The 21,251-nt window shown below is 43.5% G+C and overlaps 1 protein-coding gene across 1 annotated transcript; it reads right to left on the bottom strand.

Moving 5' to 3' along the window:
* Window positions 1-9: 9 nt before the first annotated feature.
* Window positions 10-20,737, bottom strand: LOC116308090 (uncharacterized). Its single transcript, XM_089029923.1, has 5 exons — window positions 20,291-20,737; window positions 2,019-2,093; window positions 1,648-1,683; window positions 319-411; window positions 10-45 (listed from the first exon to the last, which is right to left on the bottom strand). The coding sequence occupies exons 1-5, from the start codon at window positions 20,735-20,737 to the stop codon at window positions 10-12; spliced, it is 687 nt and encodes a 228-aa protein (XP_088886049.1).
* Window positions 20,738-21,251: the final 514 nt, after the last annotated feature.

The following is a 21,251-nucleotide window of genomic DNA, read 5'->3' as shown; positions in this document are numbered from 1 at the left end:
TAATTCATATTAGCTGAAGGATAAAAAGTCTCCTAGTTCCTTCAGCTAGGAAAGGTTTAAAGCAGATTATAATTAAGTTGTACTGCAATCAGCAGTGACTGAATGAGCATTATTTTGATTGATGGCAACATACAGGCAACCAACCATTTAAAAATTATATGCCAGCCTTTCTCACTCACAGATGAATGAATGCAGCTGAGATTCAATCTCGGCTGCATTCATTCATCTGTGAGTGAGAAAGGCTGGCATATAATTTTAAAAGGTAAATTGCCTCAAAACAATTTTAAAATCATAAGGATAAAATTTTAGTATTCAAACCTCTTGTAAATGTTTCAGAGCATCTTCAATTTGAGTATTTTTCCCCTTCAGTTCCTCCAACTGTCTCTCCATTGCTGATACTTGTTGAAGTTGCTGTGATTTAGCAGCAGATAATCAAAAGCAAAGCAATTTTGGTTTAACATACTGAATATTTTTCATCAATGATTCTGTAACACCTCTGTTTTATACATCGATATTTAAGACCCAATTTTCACATTACTTCATCAGAAAGCTAAGATTTAAACTATTCATCACACAAAACTGTTTGTTGGATATTTTGTTTGAATCATCAAGAAAAGTCATCTCCAATAATGTAATAATAATAATAAAGAGTATTTTATATAGCGTCAATATCGCCTGGCTTCAACAACGCTTTACAATGTATTGATCATGAGAAAAGAAATTTGGATAAAACTGAAAAGTAGGTTTATATTTGAAGCTTAAATCAAATTTATTAAAAATATTAGTTTAGATTGATCATTAAACTTATCTAAAACTACAATAATATACATTTCATTCATTACGTTTCATTTCATTTCAAAATATTACATTTCATACTACATATTGCATATAAAATTTCAATATAAACTTTATGTACACAGATCAAAAACAGGCATCAAGGAAATTAAGAATTTAATATTAAGAACATTATTTGATAAGATGCAAACAACTACTGTATCTTTTTTTTTTTAAAAAAAACAATGCCTGCCAATACTCATTTTTATAAAAAGGCATCCTTAAAGAGCATTGTTTTTATATGGGTTTTAAAAGAAGAAAGAGAATCACACTGTCTTATTTCTGGAGGTAATGAATTCCAGAGATGAGGTGCAGCAAAAGAAAAGGTTCTCATCAGGTAATCTCCAATATGCTTAGATTTTAATTAATCATGAGACATTTTTTGTCATGCAACAGTTGTGTCACACATTTTTTAAAGTCAGAGAAGGTGGCAAATACCTTTCAAATGGTACGCTTAAGGGCCTATTGTAAGTAAGTAAGTAATAATTAACAATTATTCACTGAAGGTGAAGTGATTAAATTATCAATGGAATTATTTACCAAGCTGCTTAGTCTTTGAGGGGTGAGGTAAATATTCACCATAATCATATAATTTTAGACTTGAATATCAGAGAAAAGTCAAATGCAGGATAAAAAAACGTTTTAGTATTACTTCCACTCTGGCAAACTCTGAAAAAACTCATTATTCTGCTCGAGCAGTGATTATCATCTCATCACTGGTCTCTCGACCAAAATCACAGTGCAAGAAACTCTGATGCTTAATTGAGCCATAATAAATTTCCTGACAGGCAAAATTAACCAAAAAATTCTTACCTCCATTCTCAGTGTTTCTTTTTCTATTTCTGAAACCTAAATAAAAATAAATTGACAAGCTTAGCTAGTATAGCTAACCTTCAAAGCAAGATATACATGCGAAAAATATTGTGAAAAATTATTATAAAAAATATTAGTGTGAGCTGGAGTAACTGTGATCAATGAACAACCTCGATCTGGTTAGTAAATAGAGAAGTGGTGTTAAGTTGTACGTGTTGTTTGGTCCTCAGGTACCAAAAATGCGAGCAAGCCCATTGCATGCCAGCACAAAATAATATTATAGGACTGTGGATCATTAGCAATTTTGACCATAACCACAATTGTATAATCATACAGCCAAACAACCAAACTATTTTAATTTCCTTACTTACTTTCAATTTAATTTTTAGTTGCTCAATTTCATCTTTCAATTTAAGTTCCGCTTCAGAAACATCAGCTTGTGGACACTGAAAAAATATTAGAAAAAACACATCATGCAAATACTACCATATTAAGCCTCACTCAGGAACACTGATATGGAACAACACCTTTTTCAACATGGCACCAAATGTCAAAGAAAGCAAGTTATGGGATTCCAATATCATAATTGATGATTATTAGCCTCCTCTGCAGGCGCAGGGTGGGGGGTTACTACCACCCCAACTTGGGTAGAGGTATGCCGCCAGGACCTCAAAACCCTGACCCTATCCCAGACTTAAAATTTTGATTTACATACCCTACCCCAGTAGTATAGGGAATGGGGGTTCCAGCGCAATCTCAACACGGGGCAAGACCCGTGTCAAAAATCCACCTACGGACGACCCCCACTCCAAGTGTGGTTGAGGGCAACAGCGCAAATATGTTAGTCTATATATGGAGTGCGAAGAATGTAAGAGAACTTTTAAGAAAGAAGCGGATTTGAAAAAGCATTTGAAAATGAAGACGAAGTGTATGAGCAGTTATGATTGTGGATGTGGTAAGAAGTTTGAGACTAAGGTTAAATTGTTTTGGCATTGTCAGGACTGTGAGTACGACTACGACGACCTAAAAAGTGCTTGGTATTAGGTATAAAATATTTCCTATTATATAGATGGAATCCCAAAGCAACTTCAGCACGGTGTCAATACCCGGTAACGGTGAGATTGACGTTAGACAGTTTTGGCGTCAGTCAGAAAGGAAGGTTAAAAGGACTCTCCGAAAAGGTATAGAAGAATTAGGAGCCCTGAAAGCGAGCATAATGGTAGAAGTAAGTTTGTCAAAAGACGAGGTAATGACGACAGCAATGTTGCGATCAAAGTCGTTAGTGATATTAGAATCCACGAATCTGGATAAGTCACTCAGTGAAGCCTTAGAAGCAATAATGGAGTCGCTGTCTAACTACACGAAAGAAGGATCGGGTTGGACAGTAGAGGAGGTTGAAGGAATAGAGATAAGTATGGCCAGGTACGTACCCATACGAGGGGGGAGTTACGTACCGCTACCAACGTGGGTAGAAAGGAAGAAGGCTATTGTAAACGTGAAGAATGAAGACAATCGATGCTTTATGTGGGCAATCAGGTCTGCACTGTATCCAGCAGAGAAGGATCCCTGTAGGACAAGTAAGTATCCCACAGATGATTTAGAGTGGGATGGTGTGGAATTTCCCATGCAGTTGATAGACATCCCCATATTTGAGGAAATAAACGATCTAGCAATTAACGTTTACGGAGTCAGAGAGCAGACGATAGTACCGTTAGTTCTGTCAAAAAGTAAAGGAGAGCGCGTACATTTATTCTACCACGGCGGACACTACTCATGGGTTAAACACATTAGCAGACTATTCTACAGACATACTAAGCACAAAGGCAAAAAGTACTTCTGCGACTGCTGCTTGCTGTCATTTACATCCTTAAATGCCCTAAAGAAACACGATGAGATCTGCCGCGGAGTCGAAGAAGTGGCGCAACGGATCCAGATGCCCACCAACAAAGAGCTTTCATACGCAGACCATCAAAAGCAGATGCAAGTGCCTTACGTGATATATGCAGACTTCGAAGCGTTGATAACTAAGGAAGAGCAGAAACGTGGTGCCACGAATAAGGTAGGATTACACGAGATCTGCTCCTTTGGTTACATAGTAGTCAGATCAGACGGTAAAGCAAACCCTCCTGTGATTTACCGAGGTAAGAACGCAGCTAATGAGTTTCTAGAAGCATTGCGAGAAGAGGAGGGGGAGATTAGAGAACAATTAAGACGTCCAAAGAAGATGGAATTTACCAAAGAGAACCAGGAGGCTTTTAACAAGGCAAAAAAATGCCACATTTGCCAACATACGCTTCTTCAGTTTGGAAGACGAGCCAAGAAAGCGTGGGATGAAGATGGAAAGTATCTAGGAGAAGCTCATTTTAAATGCGGGAAGTATGCTAAGAAAGGTGAGAAGCCGGGAAAGCCCTCCACGCACTGCATTCACTGCCACAAAGCATTTGTTGAGGATTTCTATGTGGATAAGGTTAGGGATCACTGCCACATCACGGGTAAATACAGAGGAGCGGCTCATTGGAAATGCAATATAAACTTCAAAGTAAATCCAGACATGGAGATTCCGGTGTTCTTTCACAACCTCCGCGGGTACGACTCCCATTTGCTACTACAAGGAACAGACGGCTCCGACGTCAAATGCATACCCAACAACAAAGAGCGCTACATGTCCGTAACTGTGGGTAAGCTAAAGTTCTTAGATTCGCAGCAGTTTATGGCGGACTCCTTAGCAAACCTCGTAAAGTATAACACCAACTTTCCCATTTCCAGTCAATACGGCGCGGAAAGGAAAGGAGTCTACCCATACGAATACATGGACTCCTGGGATCGATTCAAAGAGTCCCTACCACCCAAAGATCGCTTCTACAGCACCCTAAACGAGTCTGGTATAAAGGATGAGGAGTACCAGCATGCGTTAGACGTGTGGGAAAAGTACTCCTGTGAGAACATGGGTGACTACCACGACATCTACCTAAGGTCTGACGTAGTGCTGCTTGCAGATGTTTTCCAAAGCTTCAGAAAGATGGCTATGGAATATTACGGATTGGATCCCGCTAATTTCTACACGGCTCCTGGGCTCAGCTGGAGTGCTTTGTTAAAGAAGACAAATGCGCAGTTGGATCTCCTAACGGAGTACGACATGTATCGGTTTATGGAAGACGGTATTCGTGGCGGCGTATGCGGACCCAGCCGACGTTACGCCCGCGCAAACAACCCCTTAGTAGAGCACGACCCAGAGAAACCAACCACATACATTTACTACCTGGATGCGAATAACCTTTATGGTTGGGCAATGTCACAGTACCTACCTGTGAGAGACTTCGAATGGGATCCAGTGAAGCCGATAGACTTCTACATGCAGGTAGGAAAGGAGGAAGACAAGGGTTACGTTTTAGAAGTGGATCTGGAGTACCCAGAGCGCCTGCACGACGAACACACTGAGTTCCCCTTAGCACCAGAAGCGATAGAGATACCATTTAAGCAGCTAAGTCCGCTGCAAAAGCAAATGTGCCCTGGTTACAAACCGTACAGGAAACTAACTATGAACCTGATGGATAAGAAGAAGTATGTGGTACATTACCGCAACCTGCAGTTCTACGTGCGACACGGAATGCGCGTAGAGAAGATCCACAGAGTCCTAAAATTCACGCAGGAACCCTGGATGCGCCCCTACATTGACTTTAACACGCAAAAGCGTACCGCAGCGAAAAATGACTTCGAGAAAAACCTCTTCAAACTGATGAACAACAGCGTGTTCGGAAAGACAATGGAGAACATCCGCAAGCGCGTAAGCGTAAAAATAGTCAGCACCAAAGAGGAAGCAGAAGCATACGTGTCACAGCCAGGCTTCGTTAGATACGTAGAAATGCTGAACTTCTACGTGATTCACATGAAAAGGGTAAACCTCTTACTAAACAAGCCCGTTTACACAGGCTTTACGGTGCTGGATCTATCGAAGCTGCTTATGTACGAGTTCTACTACGATAAGCTTAAGCCAAAGTACGGAGACCGCTGTCGCCTCCTGTACACAGACACCGACTCCCTAATTCTAGAAGTGCAAACGGAAGACGTTTACAAAGACTGCCTTCCCGACATAGACGAGTACGACACCAGCGGTTACCCGAAGGAGCACTTCCTTTACTCTGCGAAGAATAAGAAGGTAATTGGGAAGATGAAAGACGAAATGTTAGGAAAACCCATAGTAGAGTACGTGGGTCTGAAACCAAAGATGTACAGCGTGCTAAAGTTAGACGGCGTAGAAAAGAAAGCTAAAGGCGTAAAAAAGTACGTGGTTAAGAAGGACATTACGCACGAGTCCTACCTCAACGTATTACGAACACGCAAGGAACAGCGGCATAAGATGAACAGCCTGCGCAGCTATGGTCATCAGATACATAACGTCACGCAGGAGAAGGTGTCACTGTCTGCATTTGACGGTAAGCGATGGATGTGTGATGATGGTATCCATACGATAGCATTCGGACATCACACGATAAGCAGTTCTTCCATGACGAACCCACGTGTGGGGCCATCGTGAAGATAATACAAGATGGGCTGACCCTTCTTAGCTATTACGCTTCGGATCTGGTAAGTTTCCAAAGACCAATTAGGATCCGTAGCTCTTTTGGATCCTCCTTCTAATTCACCCGGTCCGTAGAGATATCGGACTGTGACATTACCTAATTTTTTTTCATGGGGGAAGACCGCCCTCGAACTTCTGACGTAGGACTTGTGTTCCACGTGTTTCTTTTTTATGGCATCCTTGGGTTTCATTCCCGTAGCCCTGGCCGCCTCGTTGTTCAAAGCCGCGACGACCTGGGGGAGCCTCTGGGTCCATTCCCTGTTGCGTTTGGAGGGATCTTCCAGCTCTTTCCAATACTGGTACCCAAAGAGACGCTCGGCCAGGGTCTTATTGAATCTTTCGACGATGCTCTGACCCCTGTGGTACTCAGCTTCGGCTCTCCTAATCTTAGTGTCGTGGTCTTTCAGGGTCTTAGTAACCACGCCCATGAACTCTGTCCCCGCATCCACTTGCAGCAGCTTAGGCCATTTCAAAACGCGCTTATAAATCCTACCTAGGGCTTCTGCGACTTCCCCAGAATCCTTGCTGGTTATGGGTTCGGCGTCCTTATATCTGCTTGCGATATCAACTACGGTCAAAGCGTACCTATAGGTCTTTCTTCTCACCTTGTCGTGCGGTAAGAAAAGCAAATCCGCCTGATGAACTTCATTGGGGGTATTTACGGTGAAGCTGGGCCTGGGAATGTACTTGGGCACGGGAAGATAAACCTGCCAGAGGGTTTGTTTTCTTAACCAATTCTTAGCCGTTTCTTCTGATACCCTGGCCGCGGTCGCAAGTTTCTTGATGGCCGACGCTCCTTTCCAATAGCCTTCAGGCCCATAGTAAATCCTTTTGAGTTTGTCCTCTACGCGGCTCATTATATGAATAGAATCGCGCTTCGCTTGATTCAAGCGAAGGATAGGACAAGATTGATCTTGCGTCCGTTGAAATCCACCGTCTTTCCGTCCACTTTAATGGTGATGTTTATGCTTTCTACTAAATTAGACAAATCATAGCTTAAAGAAATGGGAGTGTATTCTACCAGGTCAAATGGATTACCCTTAGGTAGGAATTTGGACATAAGAGAAGACTTTTCTCCATTGTTGTAACTATGAACCAAGTCGCAATAAACTTCGTAAGAGGATGCGACTTTCCATTTCACGTCAAGTTGACCATTGATCGTGGTACTAGTAAGACCTAGGAGTTCTACCAATGAACTGTCCTTTAAATTAGCGCTCCCACTATTTTTCTTGAATTTCATTTCATGGGGTAATCCTGTGGTAAGAGTATATCCATGCTTTGCTAGCTCCTTAGCCAGTGTTATTGGGGTGTAATGGGAATCTGGCAACTTTGGCTTGGTGCCGGAAGTTCCGACGACAAAGCCATTGACTAGATTATACCAAGAATTGTACAAAGAACAACTAACCAGCCGAACCTTATGGGCTTTAATGGGGGGATTCAGATAAGTGGTAAAGTTATTCTTGTCGCTTTCCAAAAAGACGATAATATATTACAGGGGACAAGTCCCCTTCGTTAGAGCAGATACGCCAAAGCTACGCCTCCCGCCAGCCCTGCGACTCCTACGAAGACCAGCTCATTGTCTTTTTGTTTCTTAGAAGGCTGGTAGTAATTCTTGAACTGAGGCTTTCTTAACCCCGTTAATGCCGCGGGGTGCGCCTGCGCATAGAGCTTAAAGGCGTAGTCTGTATTTTCGAAGTTCTTATCCGCCTGCATTTTGTCTTGGTAGTTCTTGTCCAACCAATCCCTGTAAGCTTGTCTTTTTTCATTCCAAGCTGCAACGTCTCGCTGATATTTCTCCAGCGCTAAGTCGTGTCTCTTCCTTTCGGCGGCCAAATCTCCGCTGCGATCACCTCTAACTAATCTATCCAAATATTGACCGCCATAATTAGCTCCAGTGAATGCTAAGGCTGCAATAACTCCACCTGCGACCACGCTAGCCATTATATATTACACCGTAGGGAGGTACTTTTCCTTCCGTAGGTAATCCTTTACCATGATAGCCCCGCCTACGGCAGCGGTCATCTTAGCAAAATTAGCGAAGCTCTTGCTTGGGTCTTCAGTAAAGTCTTCTTTGAGCACTTTCTTACCAACCCAACCAATACCCGCAACGATGGAAGTAATGATAGCTGCTTCTTCAACAGTTTTCAATAACGCGGTTGACATTATATTACAAAGCGAGAAGGAAAATCTAGGTCGCCGCGGGTGATAAATCTACTCCATTTCAGGGATCTTACTTTTTCTAACAGCCGGTTCCACAGGTGCGTGATATGTTGCGGCCTCCCACTTTACTTTTGGCTTCGTAGCCCGCCATTGTAAGTAGAGGCTGCCTGCTGCTATAGCAACTCCTAACGCGCCAATGACGTACCCAGGATTAATGAAGGATTCCTCTTCTTTTTCCTCCGCCTTTTCTTCTTTTTTGGCTTTGTTCTTTTTATTCATCTCCGCGAGCTTCTTTCCGGCAGCGACTCTGCCCGGAGATTTAGCCTTGGTAATCTTGGTATCTTCTACGGGTGGTTGTTCTTCGGTGCCACTCATCTTATATTAAGGGACTTGAAGGACTTGACAAGTAACTTGATGACGACTTGACAATGACTTGGCAATGACTTGACTAAGTACTTGAGGTGACTTGACAACGACTTGACTAAGTACTTGAGGCGACTTGATCAGGTACCTCAGCAAGTGCCGCCTGGAAGACCTTTTCAACTTCTCTATCCTTCTTGAAGTCCTTCCAAGAGGCACCAAAGGTGCCCGCTAGTTCCTTCAAGTCGACATGCTGAGCTACGTGCAAAGCCGCAGAGGCGACTGCCATTAACTTACCGCACTTCAAAGACAACCACCCGCAGGTTATCTTAAGTTCTTGGGCGATGACATAGTCCTCGCTAATGTCCTTCCGCAGTTGCTCCACGTCGTCTATGGGCAGCGCAAGTCCAAGCAATTTAGTCGCAAGTCGGATAGCGGAGTCTGCTACGGCGTCCGTGGTCTTACTTGCAAGGGCAGCCTCGTACCTCTTATGGAACTTCTTAACTTCCTCTTCTGACAACTTATTAACCTGCTCATGGGTAAGTTCCTTGCCTATCATTTCTTTACACTTCCCCGAAGACACAAGGATGTTGAGTTGTTCCTTGAGGTTACTTTCATCTAACTGCGTGGGGACTTCATCTATCAACTGCTCAATCTCCATATACATTAGGAGTTAAAGATCGCAGATCTTTACTAAATACGGAAACCTCAAAGAGAAGATCATCTTGGAATGTTGGTGCGTTTTTAAATGCCGCATGTATTCATGCAACTGTTCCTTGGATATCTCACCGCCGTAGTCGCTTAAGATGGTTTCCAGATCACTCCGGCTCGGAGTATAAAATACGACAAGTGAACCTATGTTTTCCCTAAAAGGCTTGGAGACGCTGGTAAGCTGCTGCGAGAGCAACCAAACGCTAATATTGTCGTGTCTGCCGCTAAAGGCGAGCTTCACTAATTCGGAGGTGCGTCTTTTTACGTCGTCCCCGCAGGCGATGTCATCCAGTATGAGCAAGGTTTGCGTATCTTTAGGGAATTGCTTATGCCAGAACTTAAGATGGCTGGATAACTCGTTAGGATCCAGTATGTCCACAAAGAAGTCGTCGTCTTTCACTCCTATGCCCGTCCAGGTGCGGTTATTTACGTAGGTGGGGCAAAGCAGCACTATGTAGTCAAAGCGGTATCTAAAGGGTCCTAATAGCTGCTCTACCACGAACTGGGTCTTTCCGCAGCCGGTGGGTCCTACTATCAGAGCGTTACAAGGCATGTGATCTGGGTTCATTTATATTTAAACTTATTCGCTAAAATATATGGAGCCAGTGGAAGCAGTGCAAAGAATTGTCGCCGACGCAAAAGATAAGAGAGACACCATTGAAATGCAAAGGGAGGAAATTGATCGCCTTAAAGAGCGCGTGCAGGAGTTGTACGATGAAATGTGCGGCCTGAAGCGTGCAGAACGGTTTGGCGCGCTGATAACTATGGCAACGTGGGCTAAAGAGTCCGTTAAGGACTTCATGCGATATCCCCTGTAGAATGTTAACAATAAGGTTAAATCTTTGTTAAGGATGCCTGGAAACTATTTAAAAAGTGTCTTAGAATGTTAACAATAAGGTTAAATCTTTGTTAAGTCGCCCATAAGCTATTCCAAAAAATGCCTCAGAATGTTGACGTTTAGGTTAAATCTTTGTTAAGTATATATACTATTTCAAAGAGTGTCTCAGAATGTTGACGTTTAGGTTAAATCTTTGTTAAGGATGTTAAATGGAGGCTAAGATATTGTTAAGTATATATGGACTGCTCGTTGTGTAAGAAGGTGTTCAGCACCAAACAAAGACTTCAATACCACGTTCGTCGCGGCGTTTGTACAAAGAAACCCCTTAGCCGCGCTCGTAAGGATTGCGGTAAGGAATTCAGCACCGTTCAAAAGATGCAACAACATCAGGATAAACGCATTTGTGGGCTTTGTAAGGACTGTAATAAGGAATTCCCCAACCCCTTTGAAATGCAGCAGCATCTGAAAAGGGGCGTCTGTAATCGAACCAGACAGTGTAGTTTCTGTAATAAGATACTTAGTAGTCGTCAACGTTTACAGACGCACCGGAAAACACATGAAGTGAATTATAGGTTTCTCTCCCGCGCTTACGACTTGGAAGGCGTGGATTGCTACCAATGTGCGGATTTGATGTGTCGCTGCCCGCATAAAGAGGATTACTTAAGGAATCGCATAGATTACCATAAGAAGATAGTCCGTACTTTCCCCTCTTTTGAACGCGCCGAAGGCGTTCCGTGGACTAAAAGGGAGTATTGGAGGCAGGAGTGCGATCGTTGTGGTTGTGTCAGAGAAGAGGAACATATCTTCAACTGTCTTAACAAAGATTTAACCTTATTGTCAACATTCTAAGACACTTTTGAAATAGTTTCCGGGGTGTCTTAACAAAGATTTAACCTAAACGTCAACATTCTGAGACACTTTTGAAATAGTTTCCGGGGTGTCTTAACAAAGATTTAACCTTATTGTTAACATTCTGAGACACTTTTGAAATAGTTTCCGGGGTGTCTTAACAAAGATTTAACCTTATTGTCAACATTCTGAGACACTTTTGAAATAGCATTTCTTGAGTCCTTTAATAGTAAGGTAGGGTTTGCGCAAAGAGTCTCAAATCCCATCCTTATTTTTATTTATTATTATTAAGGATAATGAATAATAATAAATAACAATAAAGACCCCTTTAAAGGGGCCTTGCAGAGTCCCCTAAGTATATGCTAGCCTACGCAGCCGCCTTTCTGGGAGGCATTCTAATTACCCTTTCAATATATGGACTGTATTACTTGCGAACTACCTGCCGACTGCATACCGATACCCAAACCGCGTAAAAAATACACCTGCCTTCATTGCGACAGGGTATTCTCCGAAGGATCCTTTGTGGGGCATTGGTGCTCCGCGGATCCTAAAGCGCAGCGGACTTTAGCAGACGCGCTTAACTACAAAGAGGAGATGGAGTGACTGTTCTTTCAATGTCAAACTTCCATCGGCCATTTACCTTACCATAGCTGCGTAAGTGGGTGAATTCCTCGCCCTGAATTACGTACCGCACGCAATCCGGCGCCCAAAGGGAATATTCCTTGCCTTCTAAGTCTTTGAGGACTAACCGTAAACGGTCGATGTCTTCGAAGACGACGTAATTTTTTATTTCGTATGCTTTACCGTGGACAAGATCACGCCAGTGAGTCAAGCTGAGCTTCATTATACCTATGGAATATCTTTAGGTGCGTTTTCAAAGTGGCGTAGGACTTAAACCGCTTTACACAGCCCTTACAGGGAATACGAATGCCATCCGCGTAATCCATCAGGGCACGGCAGATAATGTCGTAATCGTTGCTAACCATCGTTAGGTAACCATTTACGTCAAGCTGTGAGATTTTCTTAGATTGCTTCGCGGATAAGACGCCGTTTCCTTTTGGGGTTTTCAACTCAATACACAACCCGCGGTATTTCTTATGCGCATTTAGGATCAAAAGGTCGGGTTGACCGGCCTGGTAGCCTTTTCGCCAGCAGGTTATTCGCTTGCTGTCTGAATCTTGAAGTTCGCCAAGACCCGGCGCTATGATGAAATCGGGGTAAAACCTACGTGTGTAGTCGACGACCTTCGCGTGTAGGTCGGCTTCATTTTCGATCTTGAATACTAACTTGTTTGGGCCGCCAAACCGCCTTTCTATTGCATATTTACCCGTTTTCCTTAGCGCGGGTAGGACTTCCTCAAAGACCCAATCACGAAACTCCACAGCTTTGGGTAGTTTGGAGCTAAATATCAGTTCGTACAAACCAGGTTCGGATATAAACACGGCATTTGGTTGCGTAGTAAAGGAGCGGTGATTCGCAGCCCCTTGTAGATCAACCCATTTTTTCTGGTATTTCTCAGATACGTGTGCTCTAATTGCATCTCTAGGGCGCTCATAGCCCAACGCCAAAGCCACCTCCTTTGCTTTGAAGTACAAAGTTTCGCCTTGCACTATGCATTGCAGTTTGGTTTCGTTGTTTTCGAATACGCGAAGCATTATATACCAACGATATTTTTTTATCAAAAGGATGAGCGAGTGGATCAATAGGCAACGCTCTTTAGCTGATTCATTTCTACGCTCAGTTGCGCGTCAGACACGACGAAGACGTAGCAGTTTATCTTATCGCCGTCGCCCGCGGAGGCATTCTTTGTGCGCTTGATCTCCAATGTTATGCCATCCTGCGTATTTACTAGACGTAAACCCTGACCATGTAGGTCTTCGTCGTTAATGGTGCGCATGTCAATCCATAACGCATATTTGTCCTTAAAGAATTCCTCAGGGCTAATTTGGTCGCCAAACTTGCGCATTGCCTCCCTGTACACGTCTGCGGGCTTTATCCCCTGGGAGTAAACCTTGTTTGGGACTCCGTTGATATTCACGCCGACGTTAGTAATGTTGGGGTTATGAAAGGCCTCGGAGTCGCGCTTGCCGGCTTCGTAGGGTTTGGCAAACACCAACATCAACCCCGTGAGACTTCTTCGGGGGAGGTTAATGCTTTGGTTGATAACCTCATCCGTCTTATCCAAGAAGCTAAACGTCTTATACATTACTACGTGGTCGTATAAGAATGCCTTCCCGGCACTATATTCCATGCCAGCGCTACGGGCCAGCTCTTCGCTGTACACGGTCTCATACTGCAGCTCTAAGTTGGTGATAGAGTATGGGGTTGTTGTGGTAAGTGCAGTGCTTAGCCCACCAATAATGTTATTAGCATCTGCTAAGGTTACTTCAAACTGTAGCTCGGATAACTGTCTTGGGTAATACACACCGTGATTCGTAATCACTTCAAAGTCCAACGGTATGACATACTTGCTACCATAGGCGGTCTTTATTCGCTTTGCGTCTGCCACTGCGGTTTCTCCGCTGCCGTCAGTAGGTTGCGTTTTCGTAGGTGTGCGGACCTTACGCAGAATGACACTACCAATTCCTTGTTCTATCCTTTGCGCGCGGTCAAAGGCTGTCAACCATAAGTCTTTGTACGTGGTATACAGATCGTACCTATTTAAGTCCAGCAAGGATTCCCCGGCGAACTTTACGCGCATCTTAGAAACGATGTTGCGACCCACGTTGTTAACGATAATCCTTTCATCTGTGGGGCTTGACTGTACCGCTAGGTCAAACCTTAAAGCCAAGGTGCCAGGTACTAAGACTAGGTTATCCGTTAGACGGGGCACGCCTACGTACAGGGTTTCCCCCGGCTTTGCGCTAGAAGGTGTGAATGTAACCCGGTGAAAGGTGCGTTCTGCTTTCAGCCCGCCAACCTGCTTAGGTAATACGTTGGGGTTTAACTTTGAGCTTATCATATATAATGGAAGTAGAAGGAACGGATTTCGATCCCCTTACCGAAGAAGGTCAAGTCGACATTAACGACGAAGAATACGACGCATGGACTAAAGGCGCGGAAACCGACCCCCTAATCTACGACATGGCCCTAGAAAACACGTACGGCAGTAGGTGGAAAAGCTTCAAGACCTCCTTGAATCGCATGTGGCACGAAAAGAACCCGGGTAAGTCCGCCCCCGAGTACATAGAACTTCGAAACATGGGTGAGCAGGGAGCAACCGCGCGGGAAACCGTAGAGTGGGCAACGCAAGAGCTAACGCAGCGCTATTCCCACTTCGAGGCCGACGACGTAAGGCTCACAGAACGCGGAAACAAAGTCCTCATAAGCGTTCAAGACATGAGATATCCCGACAAAAACCGTTGGACCAAACCACAAGTCCTCTTTGACGAAAATGGCTCGGTCAAGGTTAACGTGGCAAGATTAAGAGGCTTTCAACTAGCTACCAGAAGTGCGTTAGAAAGGTTGGGAGCCCTGAATGAAAGGGTCGCACTAGAAAAACACGCCGAGGAACTACAAGAAACGTTGAAGGAAAAGGAAGCAAATTACGAAAAACAAATACGGCAGCTAACCGATGCTCACAAGAAAGAAACCAAGGGCAAGAACGAGGTCATACTGCAATTCAGGCGAGAAGCTGAAACGGCTTTAGACGAAAGAGACCAAGCCCGACACGCCTTCAATCTTGCTCTAAAAGCCCTGGATATGAGCAAGGAAGAAGCTAAAAACTTGCATATCACCATAACCGGCTCTTTAGAGGAACGGCGGCAGTTGGTTGCCGAAATTAACACTAAGGAAGAACAAATCCGGCAAAGAGATCAGGCCATCGAAGACCTGGAGGGGCAAATAGAGCGGCAGCAGGAAATAATCAACGACCAGACTCGTCCCGAAGAGGAAAGGGAGGCAGCTCAAAGGGAATCAGAAACCCTTCAGGTACACCTTGCGGAATTACAGGCGCAAAAGGAAAACCTGGAAAAGGAGCTGGGGCTTACCACCAAGGAAAAGGTAAAAAGAGCCCTTTTGAAGTATGGCGTTCCGCTGGCGTTTGCGGTCGCTATTTCAAGCGTAGTAGGAGTTATCCTATCCGCGCTTAAGGCTACAGGCGCGGGCGTAAAGAAATTAGGCAATGGGCTGACGGACTTGGGAAAAAAGATGGCAGCCGGTCTTCCTGGGCTGCTGGGTAGCGTTCTTGGCCTGGCGCTTAGGGCCGGCGGAGAACTGTTGAAGTTCGTGGGGAATAACATTTGGATCTTGGTTGTCGCTATTGGGGTGGTACTCCTGAAGAAGATGAAGGGTTAATCTTATCAGGCTTATCGTCGTCGGGCATCCGAGGCATCCTCGACTGGGGATAAGTAAAGATAGTATTCGCGCCGCCTTGATAATGCGGAACTAGCGGTATGGCGGTCATAGTAGAAATGGTCTTATGATTCCAAACAGCATCCGTTGGGGGATCTTTTGACGGGGCGGCATTTATCCGAAGGTAGGCAACGTCGTTGGGGAGAACTTGTAACTTCGCATATTGGCAATTGGCTATCATGTGAAAAGTTACCGGCGTTAAGTCTTCTGTGCTTAACGGTGGGGGCTCCGACGAGAAATGAGCTGGGTTCCTATTATTATCTTTTTTTCTGTAGGGTAGTAATGGGTGGTCATCCTCATCAACGATCCTAAACCCGACATTACACGAATACCCCGTCGAAACGCAAATGGTACACATGATCAATCCCAGGCCCCCAACCTTCACCCACAGCCCGGTGTCATGCCAATGCTGTTCTAAGTAGTCCTTCTCCTCCAAAAAATGTAGAAACCAATCTTCCTTCGCGTGTGGGTTCATATATTTCAGGGAATAAATTCCCTTCTATAGACTCATTACCGTAAGAGTGCTAATGGTCTTGTGATTATAAACCGTATCTCTCTGATTTTCTATACTATTTATGCAAACGCTCCCGGTGTCATCTACGCGCATTTGCAGCTTTACCTTTCCATGGCAGTTGGCAACCATATGAAGAGTCCAAGTCGTAAGATTCTCAGCGCTATTCGTTGGCGGCTCTACGGAGAAATGCGCAGGCTCCCTGTTGTTTGTCTTCACACGCATAGGCTGCAGTATGCCATTGTCATCCAGGAACCTGAAGCCCACGTTGGCGTGACTGCTCGTGCCAATGCAAATACTACAAAGGATTAACTTCTTTCCCGAGTAGTTCAGATCCACGGACATGCCCGTGACATCAACCCAAGATGCCTGGGTGTATTTTTTCTCGCCTGTGTAAGTCGTATAGACACAATCTACTCCAGCTACGTAGGGGTTGTTCATCGCCATATATAATAACTCAGAGCAATGCTTGCAGCTACTAAGCCGGCTTTTAATAAGTCATGGTCATATTCCTCACGTATCGCAGGCAGGACCTTCTTCGATGGTTTCTTAACTACGGGTAGCTTCGTTTCGTGTACCTTTTTTGGCTTCTCCACGAAGTGCGGAATGTTCCTAAGAGTGTCAGAGTTCACGTCGTTCACCCCAAACTTCATATCCTTAGTAGCTCGTTGAAGTTTGTTGTTGTATCCTACTACAGAACCAGTATTTATAGATAAGTTACTAGGCATTAACCAACAACCCGGTGCTACTGCATAGTCCAACCTCGCCTTAGAATTTTGTATAGCTAGTTGGTAACGCTGTACGCCCTTGCTAATGTCACCCTCCAAGATCGAACTTTCGAATAAGACCAAGGCTTCGGCTCGCGTCTCTTCTGCGGCGCCGGTATTTCCAATTATATTTGATCGGGTATTTACCTGAGCTCCAAGGATAGAATACACGTAAGCTTCTATGCTGCGGTTCAAACGGGCAAGGCCGGCCTTAGTTAGTCCTTTACCTTCTGGGGGTATGAAATTAAGATATTGCTTCGTTTGCTCGTCGTTGGTAATCTTGATAATCAGCGGGTTAGCCCCTGCATACTTACCACCCTCGTCTTTGAACAGAGGTCCGTCTCTAACTTCCTTAGTGGTCTTAGCATTTGGTTCAAAGAAGGTGCTACTGTCGTGAGTTTCTTTGTGATACCCAGTGTCCCACTGCAACCGCAGCGTATGCACTTCCTTATCGCTTAGCTCGTGCCCACCAATCCCCCAATAAGCCCAAACGTGTCCCAGCCCATTGTTAGCGCCCGTAGTGCATCGGAAACCCTTCCCTACAACACCAAACTCCTTACAAAGTCTATCATAAGCCGGCACGCTGTATTTGTTATCTCTAGGATAAAACGCAGCATCTCCCGGCAGCGCAATAACACCCATCTCATGTAGTATTCTTCTAACCGTGAAGTGAAAATGAAACATGAATATCGAATTCTTCATCAAGTTCGCACTTACACCGCAGCCGCTAGTGGCACACCAAACCGCAAAGTTCAGTTGCTGTGGCCAGTATCGCATGTTAGGGCCTCTCAACCATTCATGAGATTCCTTAGCGGTGGTATGAATAATGGGCACGTTTTTGAAGATATCTCGCACCTTTAACGGAAAGGAATGCTTGTTAGAAATCCGCATGTTCAGCGTTAGGTCCAAGCTTGGGTGTTTATCAAATGAAACTGCAGGTATCGGATAAGTACTGGTACCCAGCAATAATTCCTTTGACCAACCTTGCACGGGTTTAGGCTTAGGATGCTTCAGCTGAGAGTCTATCTGATCGACCAGCGTAGGTTTCAAATCCTCATTGCTGTACATTCTGGAGCCGTTAAAGTAAATCCCATCGGGTCTTCTTTCGAACTTACTAGGGTCTGCATGTGGAAACATCTTCCTAAATGCTCTCCAATTCCAGTAATCCCGGTTGTCATGATGTGGCTGCTCCTCAATATCATTCCCAAAAGCGTCGTACATTAGTATATATAATGGATGTTATACCATCAGCACCTCAGTTGTACCCAGATGTTCCCTATACTACACCTAACGAACTAAACGCCGAAAACTTTCGTCTGAATAAAGCGAACTTAATCTTGGCTTACTTGGAAGGGCAGACAAAACACTACGAAAAAGTCCGAAAAAAGTACGTTAGAGCCCGGAGTACGCTACATAAGATTGCGATAACTTCAGGATCCATTTCTGTTGTGTTAACGGGCTCCGGCGTTGCTACTTCGCTTACTGGGCCGGGAATAATCGTTGGAGTTCCTTTGGCCGGCGTTGGGGCAACCTGTGGTATTATTTCTGCTGTTGCTACGGGTATTATGAAAAAGCTATCCACGAAAATATCCAAGCATGACACGACAATAGCTCTGTCAAGGGCTAAAGTAAATACAATTACCGATCTTGTCTCAAAGGCTTTGCGTGACAGAAAGATAGACGACGTAGAATTCTCGCTTATTCTGACCGAAGAAGACAAATACGAGAAATTAAAGTCGGACATAAGGAATAAAAAAACAGTCGTAAAAGATCTTTCCGAGGAATCTCGCAAAAAGATCTACCAAGAAGCGAAAGAAGAGCTTCAAAGAAAGCTTGCTCAGTAAACATCTGCTTTGAAAAGAGCGTGACAGGATTCTATTTACATATCGAACGTCAGTCTAGAAATTACGCGTAATATAAATTCAGTGAATTATTACGCGTAATATAAATTCAGTGAATTATTACGCGTAATATGAATTATTTGGCGAATTATTACGCGTAATATAAATTCAGTGAATTATTACGCGTAATATGAATTATTTGCATAACCTTATTTGGCAAATTATTACGCGTAATATAAATTCATCGTATGAATTACGCGTAATATGTTATTGTCGCCTCGGAATCCATCCTAACAGGGGGTGGTTGGGGTCTATTTTGTAAAATATTTCGTAAATTACGTCAGGATAATAAGGAATATCCTTATCCAGCCGACAAAACATCCACTCGGCTTTTGTCATATCAGAAACCTCAGGAATAGACTTACCGGTAATTTCAGACAAAAGATAGGGAATAGCTTTGTAATATTTCCCTAGTTTTAATTTTTTCAATGTCTTCCGTAGGCTTTGTGGGGTTGGCTCTTCTAAATGGTCTATGACTTTCTTCTTTACTTCGTCGCTTAAATATACCGGTCGATAACCTTGGATATGACTCATCCAGTCCCTGAAGTATTTTATTCTCTTATATGGCGTTTTCTTACGACCTCCATTGGCGTAATACTGCTCTCTGGTAGCATTTGGTACGGCATTACGAATATTCTTACCACATTCGTAACACTGTGCTGACGTGTCGTCTTCTATTTGCATTTTCTTACCACAACAAATATACTTATTTGGCTTAGTAAGTACAAACTTGGGTTTCAAGCACTTTACACAGAAATCATAAGCAAACTCTTTACATTCTTCGCACTCCATATATAGACTAACATATTTGCGCTGTTGCCCTCAACCACACTTGGAGTGGGGGTCGTCCGTAGGTGGATTTTTGACACGGGTCTTGCCCCGTGTTGAGATTGCGCTGGAACCCCCATTCCCTATACTACTTACCCCAGACTAAAACTAAGAATTCTACACCCTTTCCCAGACTAAACCTCATATGGCCATTATTGAAACCATTTCAAACAAACAGTAGTGTTAACTACATCTCGGTCATATTACATTTTGTTGACATGCAAAAGACGGTTATTCAATAGATTGCAATCAATATTTACTTACATTTTAATTGTTTTTGTGCTGGCAGAAAGCATTGCCTATTCGCCACACAAAAACGACCAAATCGTAACCTTATCCCAGACTAAAATGTCAAAAAAAGATACCCTACCCAAGACCCAAAACCCGTATAGCAAATATAGGGGATCCCCTCCTGGTCTGCAGGCTACTTCATATACATTGCCACAGAAAGCCCAAGGAGCCAAAAGAACCAAGGAGATGTCTGCGGAGGAGGCTAAATTGATGACTCCTTTGTAGATAATTAACATAATATTAAGTATTTTTACACAAGTGAATATGATAAATCTGGTGTTGTTCACAATTTACATTTTACGCTGTTATATTCACCTTAAGGTGAACATGTATAACAGTGATGGCATTTTTGAATGTCATTGTTTTCTTTTGTAGTCTATTTGACTATTACATGTTGACTAACATTTTTTATTTCACTGGTTAATTGCCTTCTCTCTATAGTATTTTGATTTTGATTATAATAGCAATGAAAAAATGTTTATTATGTTTAATTACCTCTGATCCTGACCCTGGGGAGTGAGGCTTAGGGAGCAAGCGAATATTGTCGCAATCTGTAGGTTGCTCATTAGAAAATGCTAGAAGATCGACATCACCTCTTGGATCTTGAAGATTTTGATGGCCCTGTGCCGGCAAAGGTGTTGCTTTTGATGATACACTAGCCATATGCACATCAATACCCAGTTCATTCATCATCGATATGAATTCTTCATTTGGGAGTGCAATTAAATACTCCTCTAGCTCATCTTCATTACATGGGTACCAGCAGCTGGCTGCCTGCATTTCTCCTTGGCTCAAAATCAAATCCTTAACTCTTTGTACATTGGTTTTGACGCTGAGAAGATTTTTAATAACCTCGCTTTTATTCATCATTAAATGTTCATGTACATAAATCAAGATAAAAATGATCACAAGGTTGATATTACATAGTATAGCACACTTCATTTCTTGTGTACAATTTAATCATGTCACCTTACAAACTCTTTTGAAAAGTCTTTTCACTATGTGGGAGCGGGCTATATAAATAATGGCTAATATTTTTCATAGCCAAAGATATTTATTATCTAATAAAAGCCTATAGTTGGGGAGGGGGGAGGGCGGTCACTGAAAAATATGTTGTTCTTGTTTGTATAGCCGGCCCCAAAAATATTATTCTAAAATGTAAAATACTTCCCTGCTATCTAGCAGAGCCTATTTTCCTATTTTCCCTCTCCTCCCCGCCTAACACTAAGGAAGCTAGGGAGAGAAAGAGGAGAGACTCTGCTAGCAGGGAAGTAAATAAGCCTGGTTCACATATGATCACAGACGATCGTAGACGATCGCAGACAATCACACTCGATCGCACTCGATCGCACTCATATGTGAACAGCTATGAGATCAAATGTGATTGGGATCGCAGATGATCACGACGGGGATAGAATAGGGTTCTACCCTGCCATCGGTTGCGATCGTTTGCGAT

This window comes from Actinia tenebrosa, unplaced genomic scaffold (assembly GCF_029948245.1).
Source record: "Actinia tenebrosa isolate PJP-AT-01 unplaced genomic scaffold, QUT_ActTen_1.0 PGA_scaffold14__42_contigs__length_11649687, whole genome shotgun sequence".
NCBI lineage: Eukaryota > Metazoa > Cnidaria > Anthozoa > Actiniaria > Actiniidae > Actinia > Actinia tenebrosa.
This window is presented reverse-complemented; position numbering and strand designations above follow the sequence as displayed.